Source organism: Alnus glutinosa, chromosome 9 (genome assembly GCF_958979055.1).
Source record: "Alnus glutinosa chromosome 9, dhAlnGlut1.1, whole genome shotgun sequence".
NCBI lineage: Eukaryota > Viridiplantae > Streptophyta > Magnoliopsida > Fagales > Betulaceae > Alnus > Alnus glutinosa.
The window spans coordinates 7,538,728-7,557,364 of NC_084894.1; the positions used below are offsets into that span (position 1 = coordinate 7,538,728).

At 40.0% G+C, this 18,637-nt stretch overlaps 1 protein-coding gene across 1 annotated transcript in view; it reads right to left on the minus strand.

The window, feature by feature from the left end:
- The window catches only part of LOC133878041 (DNA polymerase epsilon catalytic subunit A-like), a 49,058-nt gene that overhangs the window by 8,142 nt on the left and 22,279 nt on the right, over positions 1-18,637 (minus strand). The window contains exons 14-29 of the mRNA XM_062316526.1: positions 15,561-15,674; positions 15,160-15,264; positions 13,067-13,185; positions 12,827-12,968; positions 12,656-12,750; positions 11,156-11,261; positions 10,989-11,068; positions 10,697-10,873; positions 10,394-10,481; positions 10,171-10,251; positions 9,948-10,091; positions 9,612-9,707; positions 9,189-9,389; positions 8,505-8,559; positions 8,279-8,421; positions 7,716-8,188 (exon numbers count right to left, since the gene is read on the minus strand). Of these exons, the coding sequence (XP_062172510.1) occupies positions 7,716-8,188; positions 8,279-8,421; positions 8,505-8,559; positions 9,189-9,389; positions 9,612-9,707; positions 9,948-10,091; positions 10,171-10,251; positions 10,394-10,481; positions 10,697-10,873; positions 10,989-11,068; positions 11,156-11,261; positions 12,656-12,750; positions 12,827-12,968; positions 13,067-13,185; positions 15,160-15,264; positions 15,561-15,674 (2,219 nt within the window). The remainder of the gene's footprint in view (positions 1-7,715; positions 8,189-8,278; positions 8,422-8,504; positions 8,560-9,188; positions 9,390-9,611; positions 9,708-9,947; positions 10,092-10,170; positions 10,252-10,393; positions 10,482-10,696; positions 10,874-10,988; positions 11,069-11,155; positions 11,262-12,655; positions 12,751-12,826; positions 12,969-13,066; positions 13,186-15,159; positions 15,265-15,560; positions 15,675-18,637) is intronic.

Consider the following 18,637-nt stretch of genomic DNA (forward strand, 5'->3'; position numbering starts at 1 on the left):
ATCAGGTAAAATATATCTAAGCTTATATAAGGAGACACCCACATACATATCATAGTGGTCCACTAGGAGATCTTTTTTTTTTTTGATAAATAATGTCATATCAATAAAAAGCGCAGAGGGGCGCAACCCTCGTACACAAGAAGTATACAAAAAGTGCCCCTAAAAAGAGGAAACTTAAGAGCAAGAAATTAAAAACTCTACAAACGTAACACGATTTGACATTTGATGAGCCTATGATGAGCCAAGGCACATACAAATAAAGTATTAAGCACGTTTTGACGCAACTCCAACACCTGAATTTCTACATCTTCAAAATGCCAAACATTCCTCTCACGCCAAAGACCCCACATGACACGTAAGGGAACTTGCTTCCAAATTTGCTTAACTTGACCACGACCCAACGAATTGCCCCAACTACTTCACAAATTCAACACCCGTTGCGGCATGACCCACTCCACCCCAAACAAATTATAAAAAAAGCTCCATATATCCCGTGCAACATCACAGTGAAGTAACAGGTGGTCAATGGATTCTCCACTCTTCTTGCACATACAGCACCATTCAACCATCACTATATGACGCCTACGGAGATTGTCATGCATCAAGATCTTTTCTAAGGCTGCTGTCCACACAAGAAACGACACCCGCGACGGAGCCTTAACACGCCAATACTCTTCCAAGGAAAAGAGAAAACCTCTTAACTAGCTAAAGCTTTATAAAAAGACTTCACTTCAAAATGTCCCCTCTTAGAGAGACTCCAAACTAACCTGTCAACTGCTCCATGCCGAATCCAATAAGAATACAACTGCTCATATAAGGAAAGGACCATCTCCACCTCCCAATCTTGTGCAAGGCGTGTAAAGACAACATTCCAATGTGCAATTCCAAGCGCACAAACTTATAAAAATTATCCCACCCCCTTCGAATATATTTCTCAACACTCACACCATAAGACCCCACAACCTTTGATGAACACCACCCACCCCTCAAAACTCCCATATTTAACTTCAATCACCAATCTCCATAAAGCCTCCCACTCCTTAGCAAATTTCCACAACCACTTCCCTAATAAAGCTCGATTAAATTGAATCAAATTTCGAACTCCCAAACCACCTTCCTTAGTTGGAGTACAAATTGTGTGCCAATTTACTAATAAATGAAATTTTACCTCATCCCCAATGCCACTCCATAAGAAATCTCGTTGTAGTCTCTCAAGTCTTTGAGCCATGCTCACAGGAATGGGGAACAACAAAAAACACGTAGGAATGTTGGAGAGAATACTTTTAATTAGAGTCAACCGACCACCCTTAGACAAATATAATTTCTTCCAACTAGCTAACCGACGTTCCACTTTCTCAATGACTCCATTCCAAATAGAAGTAGCTTTAAAAGAGGCTCCCAACAGCAAACCCAAATAAGTCATCGGCAAAGATGCAACTCAACACCCAAGGATGTGAACCAACTTATCAACATTTTCCACCTCACCTATGGGAACAAGTTCTGATTTTCCTAAATTGATCCTCAACCCTAATGCGGCCTCAAAGCATAAGAAAATAAACCGCCCCACCCCACCCTGACCCTTGCCCACCCCTACCCTCCATATCTCCCCAAAACATCTATTAAGCAAATAAAGCAAAACTTCTGAGTTTACATGATCATACGCCTTCTCCAAATCCAATTTGCACAGCACCTCAGATTTCCCCGATCTAAGTTGACTATCCAAGTATTCATTAGCAATAAGCACTGAATCCAAAATTTGTTGATCTCTAATGAAGGCATTCTATGAGTTGGAAATAATCTTGCCCAACACTAACTTTAGCTCGTTAGCGAGAACCTTGGAGATAATTTTATACACCTTGCCCACTAGACTAATAGGCTGGAAATCCTTCACATCCACAACAACTGTCTTCTCTGGAATCAGAGAAACAAATGTTGCATTAAAACTCTTCTAAAACTGTCGTCGACTATGAAATTCTGAAAACATGGCCATAATATTCTCTTTTAGTACTTCCCAAAACTTTTGAAAAAGTGCAATGGTGAAGCCATCCGATCCCAGCGCCTTACCACTATTCAATCCCCTCACCACCTCCCACATCTCCTACTCCTCAAACTCCCTTTCTAACCAAGTACTCTCATCCGAATCAATGTGTAAACTAAATACAAAATTAGGGTAAAAGACCTTAAGCACTTGATGATGTATATTTATAAGGATTTACAGGAGTATATTATACCATTTACACTGTCATAGATTACATAAGGTAAGAATTATTCTATTCTAGGAAGGTAAATATGGCAATATAGCCGTTGAGGTACAAGAGGAAAGTTGCGAGAGAATAATGCTAGCTGTAGGTTTTATATGGAGAGAGTATCCGAGTGTGTGATTGTTGGGGAAGGTTGCCTTGATTTACGGCCGATTGATCTAGGGTTTGTGTGGCGGCTGCTAGGGTTTGTGTGCTGTCCATGAGTGAGCTTAAGATGGTAGATGCGGCTGCTGGTATGTGATGTGAGTTGACTATTATATCCTTAACACCCCCCCGCAAACTGAGGGGAGAGACGACCGGAAGTTTGTCACGCAAGAAGCAGAAGCAATCGGCGGGGAGGCCTTTGGTGAAGATGGCAGCAAATTGGTCGATGGTGGAGAGGTAGCGGAGCTAAATATCTTTGTTGAGAACCTTTTCCCGGATAAAGTGGACGTCAACTTCGATGTGCTTGGTGCGGGAATGAGAGACCGGATTGGAGGTAACGGCAAGAGCGCCGGAGTTATCACACCAAATTGTTGGAGGAGAGGACAAGGGAAGCTGTAATTCTTTGAAGAGCATGCGGAGCCAGTAGAGGTCAGCAGTAGTGATAGCCATGGCACGATACTCGACTTCGGTGCTGGATTTGGAGACGAAAGTTTGTTTCTTAGCTGACCAGGAGATGAGGTTGGAACCGAAAAAGATACCATATCCAGTGGTGGAGCGGCGATCGTCTGGGTTGCCGGCCCAATCGGAGTCACAGAAGCCGTGGAGGGTGAAGGAGCCTTTGGTATAATGAAGGCCAAAATCGAGGGTGCCTTTGAGGTAACGAAGAACCCTTTTAGCTGCTGTCCAGTGCACTGAGGTGGGAGCTTGCATGTGCTAGCAGAGTTGATTCACTGAATAGGCAATGTCCGGGCGCGTGAGAGTAGCATATTAGAGGGCCCCAACGAGTTGTTGATAATCAGAAGGGCTGGGAAGGAGGTCACCATCATGCTTGGACATCTTGGAACCAGAAATGCAGGGGCTGCAGTATGGCTTGGAGTCAATCATGCCAGCACGGTGGAGAAGATCCTGACTGTATTTGGATTGTCGGAGGTGTATGCCAGTAGAGTCCTAGGTGGTTTGAATGCCAAGGAAGTAGGAAAGGGGGCCAAGGTCCTTCATGGCAAAGCCAAGTTGGAGTTTGCCAATAACCGATTGCATGGAGGCGTCATTGTTACTTGTGACAATAATTTCAACGACATACACTAAGAGAAAGATGTGAGATCCGTTAGTGTGAAAAGTAAAAAGAGAAGGATCAACTTGAGAACTAGAAAATCCAATTTCTAATAGAGAAGTAGAGAGCTGGGTGAACCAAGCCCGGGGAGCTTGTTTGAGCCCATAGAGAGCTTTATACAATTTGCATACATAAGTGGGGAACTAAGGGTCTAAAAACCCTTGAGGCTGTTCCATATAAACATCTTCATCAAGGAAACCGTGAAGGAAAGCATTGAAAACATCCAGTTGTTTGATGTTCCAATCAAACTGAACGGCAAAGGCAATGAGTAACCGAATGGTGGGGGGATGACTCGGCTAAAGGTGTCATGGTAGTCAATTCCAGAGAGTTGATCAAAGCCTTTGGCGAAGAGACGGGCTTTGTAACAGTCAATGCTGCCATCTGGTTTCTGTTTGAGCATGTAGACCCCTTGGACAACATGTTGGTGGGAAGGACGGGGACAAAGAGACCAAGTGTTGTTGGAGAGTAGTGCTTGGAATTCAGAAGTCATAGCAGCAACCCATTCGGGTTGGGATGCAACCTGACGGTATGTGGAAGGTTCGAGTGGAAGGACGACAGAGTTATAGGTGACTACGGGATGTTTGGTAGCATGAAAGGTGGTGAAGTTAGGATAAGTTCTAGGTTTGGAGGACCCGGTTTGGGATTTGGTGATAGGACGATTGCTAGGGGCTACTAGGTGGGTAGGGAGGGGAGAGGGGCAGGGGGGGTGGGGGAAGAAGGAAGAGGCAGAGACGTAGGAAATACAGTGGGTACTTGGGATGGAGATGCAGAGGGAGCCAGTGGAGTTGGTAGGGTCAGGAGGTGAGGATGTAGGAGGAGGGAGAGAGGTGGAAATGAGTGGGGATGAGGAGGAAAGTGGAGAGGAGGAGACAGGGGACGAAAGTTGGGGAGAGGGTAGGGGAAAAGAGTGGCAGGTTGGAAGAAGATGGGAGTATGGGGGGCTATAGTGATTTTACAGGACCCTTGGGAGAGAGATGGTGTTTTGGCTGGAAATTTGGTTTCATCGAAGACAACATTGCGGGAAAGGTAGATTTTGTGAGAGTGAGGATCAAGACACCGGTAGCCACGTTGGTTGGCACCATAGCCGATAAATATGCAAGGCTTACTACGGAAGGATAGCTTATGAGCAGCATAGGGACGAAGAAGGGGGTAACAAAGGCAACCAAAAGCACGGAGCAATGTGTAGTCAGGTTCTTTCTTGAAAAGTTTGAAGAAAGGGGAAGTATTGTGTGTGACTAGTGAGGGTAGGCGATTGATAAGAAAAATGGAGGTAAGGAAGGAGTCTACCCAGTATTTAGGGGGTAAACCGGATTGAGCAAGGAGGGTCAAGCCGGTTTCAACTATGTGTCTATGTTTTCTCTCAGCAATACCATTTTGCTGAGAGGTGTGTGGGCATGTAAGTCGGTGAAAAATGCCATTTTGATTCAAAAATTGTTTGAAGGTGGTGGAGGTGTATTCTCCACCATTATTAGTTTGAAAGTATTTAATAGTAGTGGAGAATAGATTTTCAACAAGTAATTTAAACTTAATAAAGCACTGAAAAACTTCACTTTTATTCATAATAGGGTACAACCAAGTAAACTGGTTGTATTCATCAATAAACAAAACATAAAATTTGTACCTACTCAGTGATGGAACCGGAGAGGTCCATACATTTGAGTGGATCACTTCTAAAGGACTCGAGGAACTTCTAATGGACTTTGAAAAAGGAAGTTGTTTGGACTTGCCAAGTTGACAACATTCACACACAGTGGACTAACTGACTGAACCGAGAAGGGGAAGGTGCTGATGACGAAACAAATGCTGTAAAATAGAGGTAGACGGGTGTCCCAGTCACTGATGCCAAACCATGTCAGTGGTTTTGACACCAAGGAGAGCAGTGAACCCGGGTGTCTTATTCAAGGAGTGAGGGTGCAACCTGATGGGGTGCAACCCATTTTCACTGGGTCTGTGGAGCAAAATTTTCCCTGTCAAATTGTCCTTCACAGTGAAATCAATGTCAGTTAGAGCAAACCAGTATTTGTTGTCTTTATAGAATTTATTAATAGAAAGTAAGTTTGCAGAAGCAGCCGGGCAATGTAAAATTTGTGAGAGAAGTTTAGAGGATGCAGAATTAGGGGATTGAACAATGGAAGAACCGGTGTTGTGAATAAGCAAACCTGTGCCATTACCGACACCAACAGTTTCTGAGCCATCAAACGGTTGAGATTCGGTAAGGAGAGATGAGTCGGTTGTGACATGTGTGTTGGCACCGGAGTCAGCAACCCATTCCTGATGAGTGAATTCTTCATTAGTCTAAGCAGTCATGGCAGCAAGTTGCATTGGTGGGTGACAGCGTTGGTAGGCGTAGTCCATGCAATGATAACAGTCTAGGGCACGGTGACTGGTTTTGCCATAGATTTGGCAAGGAGAGTACTGGCGCGGGGGCTGAGTAGCACCATTGGTGGGGTGATTGCCAAAGGAAGTATTTGGTGAGGGTGGAGTTGGATGTCTTGGGGAGTAAGAATTATGAGGGGCTGACTAGCGGAATTGACCAGGGGGACGAGGGAAGGGTTTTGGTTTCCTGAAGTTATTGGGGCTGGGACGAAAGTTGGTAGGACTATGGAAATTGTTGTTGTTGGGTTGATGAGGTGGTCTAAAACGGTTGACATGAAGGGCAAAGGATCCTGCTTCAGGGTTAAGGGTTTGCTGCTGATTTTGAAGGAGAATTTCATGGCTCAATAATTCAGATTGGAAGTCATGAAAAGTGGTTTCACGGTCACGCAAAGTAAAAGCAATAACAAAAGAGTTGTAGGTAGGATTAATACCATTGATAACATAGGAGATGAGATCATTATCTTCAACGGGTTTCCCCACGGCTGAGAGTTCATCAGCCCAAGATTTGGCTTGGCTGAGGTATTCAGTGCAGGTTTTGTTCCCTTGCTGCAAGCATTGTAACTGATGCTTGAGATGGGAAATTCTAGACTTTGATTGTGCTGCAAACCGTGTTGCCAAACTGCTCCAAGCAAGATAATAAGATTCAGCAATTGCTGATCTCTTCGCAGCCATGAAACATAGGCTGGATTCGGAATTTCACCATTACTAGCTGCATTGGCAATGAGTTTAGGAGGGCATGGGTCTGATCCATCCAGTAGGCCTTGGAGTTCATAACCACACAAGATAGGTTGAAATTGAGCAACCCATCCGAGATAGTCAGGACCTTCCAATTTGATGCTTCCAAGTTGGGTGACATTGGGTATAAGATCTGAAGTTTTAGAGGCGGCGGTAGGAGGAGTGACAGTGGCCATAGATGAGCGTTGGCTGTTGGTAGGCTCTGATACCATGTAAACTAAATACAAAGCTAGTGTAAAAGACCTTAAGCACTTGATGCTTAGGGTTTTGTATTGATGTATATTTATAAGGATTTGCAGGAGTATATTATACCGTGTACACTGTCATAGATTACATAAGGTAAGAATTATTCTATTCTAGGAAGGTAAATATGGCAATATTGCCGTTGAGGTACAAGAGGAAAGTTGCGAGAGAATAATGCTAGCTGTAGGTTTTATATGGAGAGAGTATCCGAGTGTGATTGTTGGGGAAGGTTGCATTGATTTACGGCTAATTGATCTAGGGTTTGTGTGGCGGCTGCTAGGGTTTGTGTGCTGTCCATGAGTGAGCTTGAGATGGTAGATGCGGCTGCTGGTATGTGATGTGAGTTGACTATTATATCCTTAACACAATGGATTGGAACGAGAGACCATCCATCCTTGGCCGCCAAGTACACTGCTCATAATACAATTTGTTGAAAAAATGTATTATATGCTTGTTTATCTCCATAGGATTATTGGACATAGAACCATTGATACTCAAAGATTCCACATGATTATTTCTTCGATGTGAGCTGGCCACCCTACGAAAAAAATGAAAAAAGGCCCTAATTTTGCATTGTTTTGGTCAGCCTAATCTTTAGGTCATCTCCAGGGCTTGTGCTCCCTCTGACAACCTCCAAAAAACTGATCAGGATCGATCCCGCTAAGAACCTCCAGATGGAGAATAAATAAGTTTGACCTTTTAGTTAAATTATTATATGCCAAACGCAAATGAAAATTCAATAACATTACATAAATAATTCTATCTAAAACTCTGGTTACTTGAATGTTGTTTATTTGATCTATTGTAAGGAAGAAAATTCAAAATGGTAACAAAGAACAACATACCTTTGCCTCTTCCTCCTCTCCAAAGTATCTTTCCACTTTCTTTTCTTCAGTTCAAGCCACCCTTGATAATCTACATTTCTGTCAATATTTTCAGTAGAGCAAGCATTTTCTTGCAACGGTAGAGACTCTTGAAGCACATTTTCAATATGATCAGTTTGTTGATGAAGGGAGCCTACTTGGCCATTTGTCTTGGCCAAATGTTGTCCATTATTAACTTCATAGCTACGAACAATCGGTCTAGGTCCATTTACAGAACTGCTGCTTTTGTTTCGGAAGTCTTCCAAATCTTCGACAATTTTTTCATTCATCAAACTATTGGTGTCAACAGCATCAACATTCTTTTTTAACAAACCATTCCTGTTCAATGAGTTGAAGATATCAACTAATTTGCGTTGTCGAAACTTGTCCTCCTTCTCACGAACCTTTTTATGCAGCCAATCAGGATGGACTACCCTGGGAACAGGATTCGTAACCTGAAGAATTGAAATCATCTAACAGAAGGCACACAAAAGAGAAAGGAAGGTAGATAACTTTGATGAATAACAAAGAACAACCAACAAAACCTTTTGCATTGCTGCAGGAATGGTAATAATTTTCTGAATTGATGAACTAAGCCTCTGCTTGTAATAAGACCAGTCAATAATGGATCGAATGCCAACATCTGATGACATCTTGCACCATTTCCGTACATAAAACTTCATTATTTCTGCAAGTTTGAAGATATACCTGCTTTCTTTAGTAAATAAACAAGAAGGAATGAAATTCAAGAAAACAATGGCAGATCTTTACCGGCATCAGTTTCAAATATTGCAACAGGAACAGCACGCTCACTTACAGGTGTTCCCTACTCAAATAACATAAAAACAATCTTCCAATTAAAATAACCTCCACCAAAAAAAAAAAAAAAAAGATTAAAAAAAAAAAAAAAAAACAGAAACTTGAAAAATTAAAAATAATTTTATTTTTTGATAAATATGCCAGGTGTATCATGATACCCTTCTAGAGCTGCCATAACATAGCCCGTGGTATTTTACCTAAACACTACAGAAAGATGGAAGCGACAAGTAACCTTCCCTCATTGTTTTACTTCTAGTGAGGACTGTTTAGTTATGCACTGTCAAGCAACATAATCAATTTTGGGGACAATATAGACTCTGTACTGCTATTATATTGACTTTACTACAGCAATAAATTCTGAGAGGCTTTATTTGCAATGATACTCATCTCAACAAAACCCTAAATCCAACCAGATAATGTTGGCTACTATAACCTTTTCTCAAGTATACTAACTTGAGAAAAGGTTATTATGTCTGGATCCATATTACCCATACTGAAACCTATTGCTGATTGTTCACTTGCCTTTGCATAGAGAATGTCCCTATGATATCAGAAGACAAGAAAGTTCATAGGCTAAGTACACACATGAAAGGATCCATAATGCATCCATTCCCAATGCTAAAATCAAGAACATACTTTAGGTTCACATGCAACTATATACTGGCAGCGGAGTCCCTTATCTTTAACCATTGCATCACCAAGAAAATCAGCAAGGCGTCTTGCGGTGGTCACTGCACATGACTTTTGTCCACCATAGTCAACTAACGACTTGCTCATAGTGCTTGATTCTGATATGTAATCAAGCAGCTCACTGTCCACAATATCCTTTCCTTGATTCTGAGAGAAGAAACAAAAGGAAATAAAGGAAAAGATAAAAATAAAAAATAAAAACTGAGCAATCCCCGACTGAAACCTGAAATAATCATACAACTATGAACATCCTCAATTACCAATAAAATAAAAAGAGAGAAAAAAGGGTTCTACAAGTAACCCCAGAGCTATACTTTAAACACAGCAGCATGTGATACTAAAATGCAATACATCAAACTGTTTGCGTACATCAAGAAGATCAAGCCAGCGGTTTGCGACAGAAGCTACAGCTGAATAGCATTCCTCTAAGGTGGATCCATGGAGAAACTTATCGAAGAGCTCAGCCTGCAATTAAGAAAGTATTTTACATATAGAAGAAGACAATCTGGAAAAAGTTATGTCAGATGGATCTAAAGTGACTACTAAAATGAACATAAAGTTGGTTCTTTTTTCTTTTCTGTCAGTAGAAAAAGGTGGCTCCATATAGCATCAACAAAGGTCTCTCATGATATACCACAGTGAAGAAGAAACAAGCCCCACTCTATAGCAGGTAACAAGTGGGGGCATATTAAAACAAGAGATTACCTGGAAAACTTTGATGAGCTTCAGCTCACCTCTACGCTTGATCTCAAAACCTTTAAGCTCAGCAAGGGTTCCATCATCATTAAAAACAGCATATCGCTTCTTAATTAGGATTCCTTCTTCCTTAGACGCAGGAAGAATCATTGCCTACGTGGAAGATTTAGCAGATGATTAACGCAAATATAATGAAGAACAAATTCATAGTTAAAATCCATATTCAACATACCTTGTATGGTCCATCCACTTCAAATTCAATTGAGCATTCACTATGAGTTTTATATATTTTATTGATAGGATCTGATAGCGTCTGTAAAACATAGTCGTTAGAACTTCAAGAAATGCTATAGTTAACACAGGCAACCATAGTTATACACAATATACTAAGCATAAACAGAATGGCACAAAATACACCAGGAAGTAAACAATCAAGAAAAAGGTTCCAAGCTGACCTGGTATTGATCATTTGTATTGTTTCTAGCCACATCAACGTTAAGCATAACACACGGATATGAGATTGTCAGCTTCTTCTTCAAGTCTCTGAAATATACATTTCACATATGGCAGTCAACGTCTTTTGATACTCAACAACCATATTCTCAAAAATCAGAATGAAAACTTGGATAATGCCGTTAAATTTGGCAGCAAGCAAGTGGCACAAATAAAATGAATGCCGTGTAATTGATGACGATGTTGACGCCTGCTGTATTTAATAAGTACAATAAATATGTAAACCATGAAGAGCCAGACCATACTTGGTTTTGAAAGTAAAGTTCTCCGGAAAAGATCCAGGGAGCACACACCAGATACCATCTGTGTCTAATTCAAGTGGCTTTCCGATTTTTTCAACCAATAAGCGAGCATTCTGAATTATTTTTGCTCCTGTATATGTCACTACTCCAGCCATTTCCATGGAGTACCATCTTGCACCCCTGGAAGAAAAACATGTAATAGCATCACTTGAAAGATAACACAAACATGGATGCCACTGTAAAAGCAGACTGCACATAATAAGAATTTAAAACCAAATGGAAGTCACAAACTCACTTGCGCATGACATATCCATAGAAGGAATTAAGAATACACTTATGAGCAAGTTGTAATGAATCATAAAGCACTACCAAATCCTGCAACAATAATACGAGACTTGTCACTCATCATCACATATTGACTATGTTCCAATCATCCAATAAGATTAAGCATAATAGCTGTACTTGTGCTTCCTGGATTTTTATAGAATTTCCACTAGCCTTGGCTTCTGACAACTTCCCTTTCCAAACCTTGTTAAGTCCTTTGTACTCGTACCTTCTGTCCCGGAAGCTGAACAGGATCAAAAGAAAATAAGACTAAGTGAAGAAAAAAAAATCAGGAATAGAGATGCATACAAAAGATTCATCTTATCTATCAATCTCACATTTCTAGAATGCATGGCCTAGTAACAATCTCATCCAGTTTAATCAAGCACTTCTGGATAAATGGTTGTGGAGATATGGTAGGGAGAGAGAGGCTTTATGGCGTTTGGTGATTGACGCCAAATTTGGGAGCCTAAAGGGTGGGTGGTGTTCTATTGAGGTCTCAGGTTCCTATGGAGTGGGGGTTTGGAAATATATCAGGAAAGGATGGGAGAAGTTTTGCAATTCTGTTCAGTTTGCAGTAGGGGATGGGTCACATATCAGTTTTTGGCATGATTGGTGGTGTGGAGAGAGATCTTTGAAGCACTGTTATCCAGTTCTGTATAGTATTGTGAGGAACAAAGCTGCAATGGTGGTGGATAACTTGGCAGTTCATAATGGAAATATTCATTGGAATGTTCTCTTTACGCGGCAACTCCAAGACTGGGAGATGGAGATGGTGCTTTCCTTCTTCGAGCGGTTGTACTCCACTTCGATTCGACAAGGAGAGGGTGACAGGTTAGTTTGGAATCCCTCTACAAGAGGCTTATTTGAAGTAAGGTCCTATTATGAAGTGCTTAGTAGGAAAGAAGGCCCTTCATTTCCGTGGAAGAATATATGGTGTGCTAAGGCTCCGACAAGGGTGGCGTTCTTTGTATGGTCTGCAGCTTTAGGAAAAATACTGACCCATGACAATCTGCGAAAGAGGAATATTGTGGTTATTGAGTGGTGTTGTATGTGTAAAAAGAAGGGGGAGGCTATTGATTATCTGTTACTTCACTGCGACACCGCCCGTGAGCTTTGGAGCTTTATGTTTTCTTTATTTGGAGTTGAGTGGGTCATGCCACAAACGGTGCTGGATTTGTTGACTACTTGGGGTGCGTCTTTTGGGCATGGCCTAGCTAAAAAAGCTTGGCGGTTAGTTCCTCACTGTGTTTTGTGGAGCATTTGGCGGGAGCGGAATGCGAGGCTTTTTGAAGATGTAGAGACTGTAATGGTAGTGTTAAGGAAGCGTGCGCTTAACATGCTATTTCTTTGGTTAGCGTCCAGTCTTTGCCACCTAGGTGTTTTTACTTTTGTAGACTTTCCAAATTTATTACCTGTTCCTCCCTTTTAGGGGCGCTCTTATATACTTCACGTGTATTAAGGTTGCGCCCCTCTGCGCTTTATTGATGAATTTGAAAATTACTAATCAAAAAAAAAAAAAAAACAATTCATTTCCAAGGACTTTGTTATTATTTTCCACGCTTGCAAAGGAAAGGACTATCGTTCTTGAATATTTAGCATGCAAAACCTATAACATAGAAAATTTTAACTGCTCACCTACGAACAGTGTCAACATAAAACGGGTTTTCTCGCATGCAGATCCCTGCTTCTCGGAGTTCGGTGACTGGCTTGTCAAGTACCCGTTTATAAGCCTGCAACAGACAGCAAACTTTAGTCTCTTAGGCATTACTTAAGCAAACATGTCTACTAAGACGTTGAGAAATATACCTTCTGACAGTATTTCTTTAGACGCTCCTTTAGCCTTGACTGTTGCTCTGTCTTTGGTAGGTCAAGAAAAGATTTTGACAACTGACCATCGGTACGATCAACAAACTCTGACTCAATTTGCTTCTTCAAATGATAATAGTCACTGAAATTATTCAAGGTGATATCCAGACACAATCATTAGTTAGTCTTTTATCGATACATCCATGGAAATATAGGAAGGCTAAAAACAGAAATAAACACCTTTTCTTTGCCATGAATGTCTCTCCACGCCAAACCCATTCAAGCTTTCGTAGACAAGTTTTGCCTGGACGGTTGAAATCACATGCAGTGCAGACCTCATCTGTAACTATTGATGGTGGCTGACATAAAGTAAAAAGAAACCTGAGTATATATTGATAGCAACGGTATGTCTTCAGGGAGAGGGGAAGACAATAACAACAATTTGAAAATGCTAATGGGCAAAAACAAATAATTTTTTTTGAAACTACAAATATATCAGCAAAGATTGGACAGGAAGAAACTGTAATACACTAATTGGGAGATAACTCTCAAAGAAACAAGTTAGTTATAAGCAGCCAACAAACCTTGTTAATGAACACAACCTTCCTATTGCAACGCAAAGAGATTGACTGAAATTTGGGAAAAGAAACAGAACCGTTTCCTTTCTAAGGATAGGAAAGTCATTTTAAAATGTGAAGTAAAGTGAGCCTGCAGTGTCCATAATTTTTTTTTTGATAAGTAAATGCAAGTTTTATAAATAACAGCGTAAGGCGCCCCTAGTACACAAGAAGTATACAAGAAACAAACACCTCAACACCGACCACCCCAAACAACATCCCACAAAACAAACCAAACCCCTAAGCCCCTAAAGCTCTCAACCCACAAGCTTATCCTTTCGAATATGCTCTTCATCAAGGGCAGAAAGGAAAGCCAAAGTCTTATCCTGTTGCCCCTTGGACCCGAACCCCACCATGGAACATGGCAGAGACCACTCCAAAGGATAGAAAGGCTGGACACCACCCACAAACTTGACCAATCTTTCCCTGAAACAACCATCCAGCACCGAAGGAATATCAAGCAATGAAGTAGAGAAGTGAGATGACTCAAAATCACCGCAATCTGCCAGGCTGGACACCACCCACAGCCTGCAGTTTCCATTACCATAATTGTTGGCAAGGACATCTGGTGAAAAGCATTAGAGGTGGTTGGGATATGTTTCGTGTTCATTAAATTTGTGGTTAGGTATGAGAAGCGGGTTTGGTTTTGGGATGATCTGTGGTGTGGTAATTCTACTCTGAAAGATCTTGTTTCCTGACTTTGTGGGCAAGAATACTTCTGCTGCCTCATATTTGGGAATTTCAGAAGGGGATTATGCCAATGATCAATCCTTGCTTTGTGTGCACATTCCAAGATTAGGAATAAGAATTATTTGCTGTATTTCTGATCTTTATACTCTAATTTTTCCTTGCGGGGGAGAGGAAGAAAGAATGTGTTGGAGGTTAAAGGGGTCCATAAAGTTTGATGTTCGTTCTTTTTACGATGCCCAAAGAAGGCTGGTTTTTTGTTCCCTGGGAATTGCAAATCAAGTACAGAGGTTACTCAGAATGTTGCATTTTCCATTTGGATAGCTGCATCGGGGAAGATCTTGATGGTGGACAAGCTTCATAAGAGGGAAAGTATCATAGTTGATTGGTGTTCCATGTGTCAAATCAATAGAGTCAGTTGATCACCTATTACTTCATTGTTTGGGCAAGAGAGTTCCAGCCACTTGCCTTTTTCTCTTTCTAGAGTTATACAAGTGACGCCAAGGAATGTGATCCAGTTGCTTGTAGTATGGTTGACATAGGAGTAGACGAGAAATATGGAAGACTATTCCACTACACCTTATATGGACAATCTGGAGAGGTAGAGAAACATAGTCTGGCATTTGATGGTTTTGAGCTCACTCTTAATATGATTAAATCATTATTCTTGAAATTTTTGTACACATTAGATGAATATTACAGACAGCATCCGTTTCAATTTCTTTTTTAGAATTCCTTGAGCTTTTGAACTTAAAATACAATATTTTAGAAGATTTTCTTGTACATTTCCTGTTTATTTGAGCTTTCTCCGTTGATTTATGAATTTATTCTTTACTTTATCAAAAAAATTGGCTTGTGGAAATTCTTATGTCATGATGTCATACACCTCAAATTAAAGTGAAACGCATTGCACCCTTGCAATATATTTTATAAGCAAATGGCAAAAGCAAACCAAAAATACAAAAAAATACAAAGAAAAAAAAAATTGATTGTTATCCACAAAAGCTTAAAGCATTTATACCAGCATACCTGAAGCCTGTTTGTTAAAATAATGTTTGGATACATTGCAGCTACGTCAAGATGATAAATAAGGGGGCATTCTTCGCGTATAGGTTCATCTCGCAATCTGACAAGCTGCAGAGGGAGGGAATTATCCAAAAACAATTCTTCAAGCATATCTCTTTAAAGATTTAGATATTAACATCACTTAGGCGAAAAACTATATGGTAAAGAATAATATTAAGAAAATATTGCAGGCTTTGTAGAAGCAATAGGATTTTTAAATTGGACAATAATATATTATTTAAAAGAAATCTGCTGAACGTACTTTGGACATGGGGGTAAGCCCTATAATCAGAACATAAATCATATGCCTGAAATAGCAAGACTCAGAACTATTCATCAAAAAAAAAAAAAACAAGACTCAGCACCTTTTCCATTATAGCATTCTTCACTTCATCATAATTGGACACCGATTCCAAGTCCATCTTACCCTCTACTATTACAGCATATTGCAAATCCCGGTCAAGGTTGTTGATCAGTTGCTGTAATTCAAAATACTCACAGTGTGAATCAAGCACATTCGCAAAGCATAAATAAAAAACTAAATAAGTATTAGGAAATCTTAATTGAGTAGCATTTGATTAGGCACGTAAAGAGCTTTTTCTTTTTAAAAAAAATAACTAATTCAGTAAAGCAACTTCCAGGAAATCTTACAAAAGGAATGAATCAACTATGAATGAAGTTGTTACATTGAAATATCTAGGAAGAAAAAGTAAAGCATTACGAGACAAGTGATATGACAAGTTAACAAATTCAACTGGTGTGCGCCACAGTAATACCACACAAAGAAGGTTACAGAACATATAGTATGTTTGTACCCATACAAGCACATACAAATTGCTTTTGGTGTATATCCAAATATTTCTACTTAGAATATATTTTTTTATAAGTAATTCAATCTCATTAGAAAACGCACAGGGTGCAATCCTAGTACACATGAAGTATACAAGAGAAACCCCCTATTAGAGAGAAAATGAACAAAAGTCCAAAAAATTAGAAAAAACTAGAAAGTTGCAGAGTACTATATGCCACTATCCATATATAATGGGATTTGAACATAATATTTTTTAGCTCAACTAGCGAAATCTCTCGATTTTCAATTCTCCTTGGATTCCACTCCCTCCAAATACACCCCATTAAGCACAAAGGAGCCAACCTCCAAACTTCCAAAATGTTACGACTACTTACTTGAGCTCACCAACAAGCCAACAACTATCTTTCCCTTCTAGGCATAACCCAATCAACACCAAAAGGATGGAAAGAGAACTTCATAATTCTCTTGCCACTTCACAATGAAAAAAAAAGGTGATCATGGACTTCCCACTCTTCTTGTACATAGAACATCAATCCACAACTATGGCGTTCCTCTTCCTTAGGTTATCCAAAGTCAATATTTTCCTTAATGCCGTCGTCCACACAAAGAACGACATTCTCGAAGAAGCCTTAACTCTCCAAACAATATTCTAAGGAAAAGAGGAACTAGTAGGAATGAATAACACATGATTAAAGGACCTCACTTCAAACTTCCGCCTTTTGCAAGGTTTCCAACATATTTTATCCTCACCTCCTTTCCTTAATATGATAGAATACAACAGGTGAAAGAAAGAAGAGACTGAATTCACCTCCCAATCCTACACTAGTCTAGTGAAAATAAATTCCATTGAAGAGTTCCATTTCAGAACAGTATATGATCCCCCACTCACACATCCTTACAACATGCATTATTAAACAAGTCTGGAAAAGATGTCTTTAGGGTTGGTCCCCACACCACAAATTACGCCAAAACCTGATCTTGGACCTATGTCCCACCTCGTATCTAACAAAACTCGGGAAAACTCCCCACCCCTCATATTTGTCCACACTCCAATTCCGAGGGGCCCCACTACCTTCTTGGAACCCCAACCTCCTCTCAAACTATCATATTTAGTTTCCACCACAAATCGCCACAAAGCCTCCCTCTTCGTAGCATAATGCCATAACCATTTTCCCATAAGAGCTCAATTAAACAAACTCAAGTTTCTTACACCCAAACCACTGGAATTTATTGGAGTACAAATTCTCGACCATTTAACTAAATGGAACTTAAACTCATCACCAATTCCACCCCATAAAAAACCCTTCAAAAGCTTTTCAAGCCACTTAGTCACGCCTACAAGAATAGGGAAGAGAGACAAGTAATAAGTAGGCAAGTTGGAAAGAGTGCTTTTTATCAAGTCAACCTACCTCCCTTAGATAAATACAACCTCTTCCAACCAGCCAAACAACTTTCCATTTTTTCAACAATACCATCCCAAATATTTGTAGCCTTATAGGAAGCTCTCAAGGGAAGAGACTGAGGATGTTATCTCATTATATGACTATCTAGCTATTGGCAATCATGATATGGGGCCCCTCCCCAAATACTTCATCGACAAAGATGCCACTCTACAACCAAGAATACGAGCCAAACCTTTGACATCACTCACATCTCCAAAGGGGGAACCAACTCTGATTTAGCTAGATTAATCTTCAACCCTGAAATTGTTTCAAAACATAAGAATAGACATCGCTAATGATGGAGTTGTTCACAAAAAAATGACATTACTAAGATTCAAAATTTGGCATCACCTTTTTTAATAAAATTTGCCATTATTTAAAAAAAAAAAAAAACAACAACAATGATGTAGTTGTTCACAATTTGCCTCACAAAAAATTAAAGTATCATCCACAAGCAATAGTAAAACATTATAAGCTCTTCGTTATTCCTTGACCCCACCGAAATACCTAATAAGAGTCCCCTATCTACTGTAGAAAACATCATATTCAAAGCCTCCATAACAACCACAAACAATAAAGGCAACAAAGGATCCCCTGTTTCAATCCACAAGAACTACTAAAAAGTCCAGAAGGAGAACCTTTATAAGAATGGAGAAATGCACCATAAAAACACGATGTGCTATCCCAGCTCTCCATTTCTCCCCAAAGCCATACCTCTTCAACAAGTGTATCAAAAACTTCCAATTAACATGATCATAAGCCTTCTCCAAATCCAATTTACACAACACGCAAGGTTCCCCAGGTAAAATCTGACTATCTAGACATTCATTAGCTACCAAAACTAAATCCATAATTTGTCTACCTTAGATGAATGCATTCTGTGAACTATAAATAATCTTATCCAATACCATTTTCAGCCTGTTCGTGTCCACAGCACCGGCTTTTGTAGGGATAAGGAAAATAAAAGCTGCATGAATGCTCTTCTCAAATTTTCCTCGGCCATCAAACTCCTTGAAAACTATTGAAGAAGGAAATTTCCCAAAACGGTTGATCTGAATTTATTTCTCATTGATTACATTTCCATATTAGATTCTCTCAATTTTCTATATAAACGATATAACAATGTCAAGTGATCATCAAGGGAAATAAGAGTATTTTGCCGTTCTTCCTCCATTTTTTCTTCTCTTCT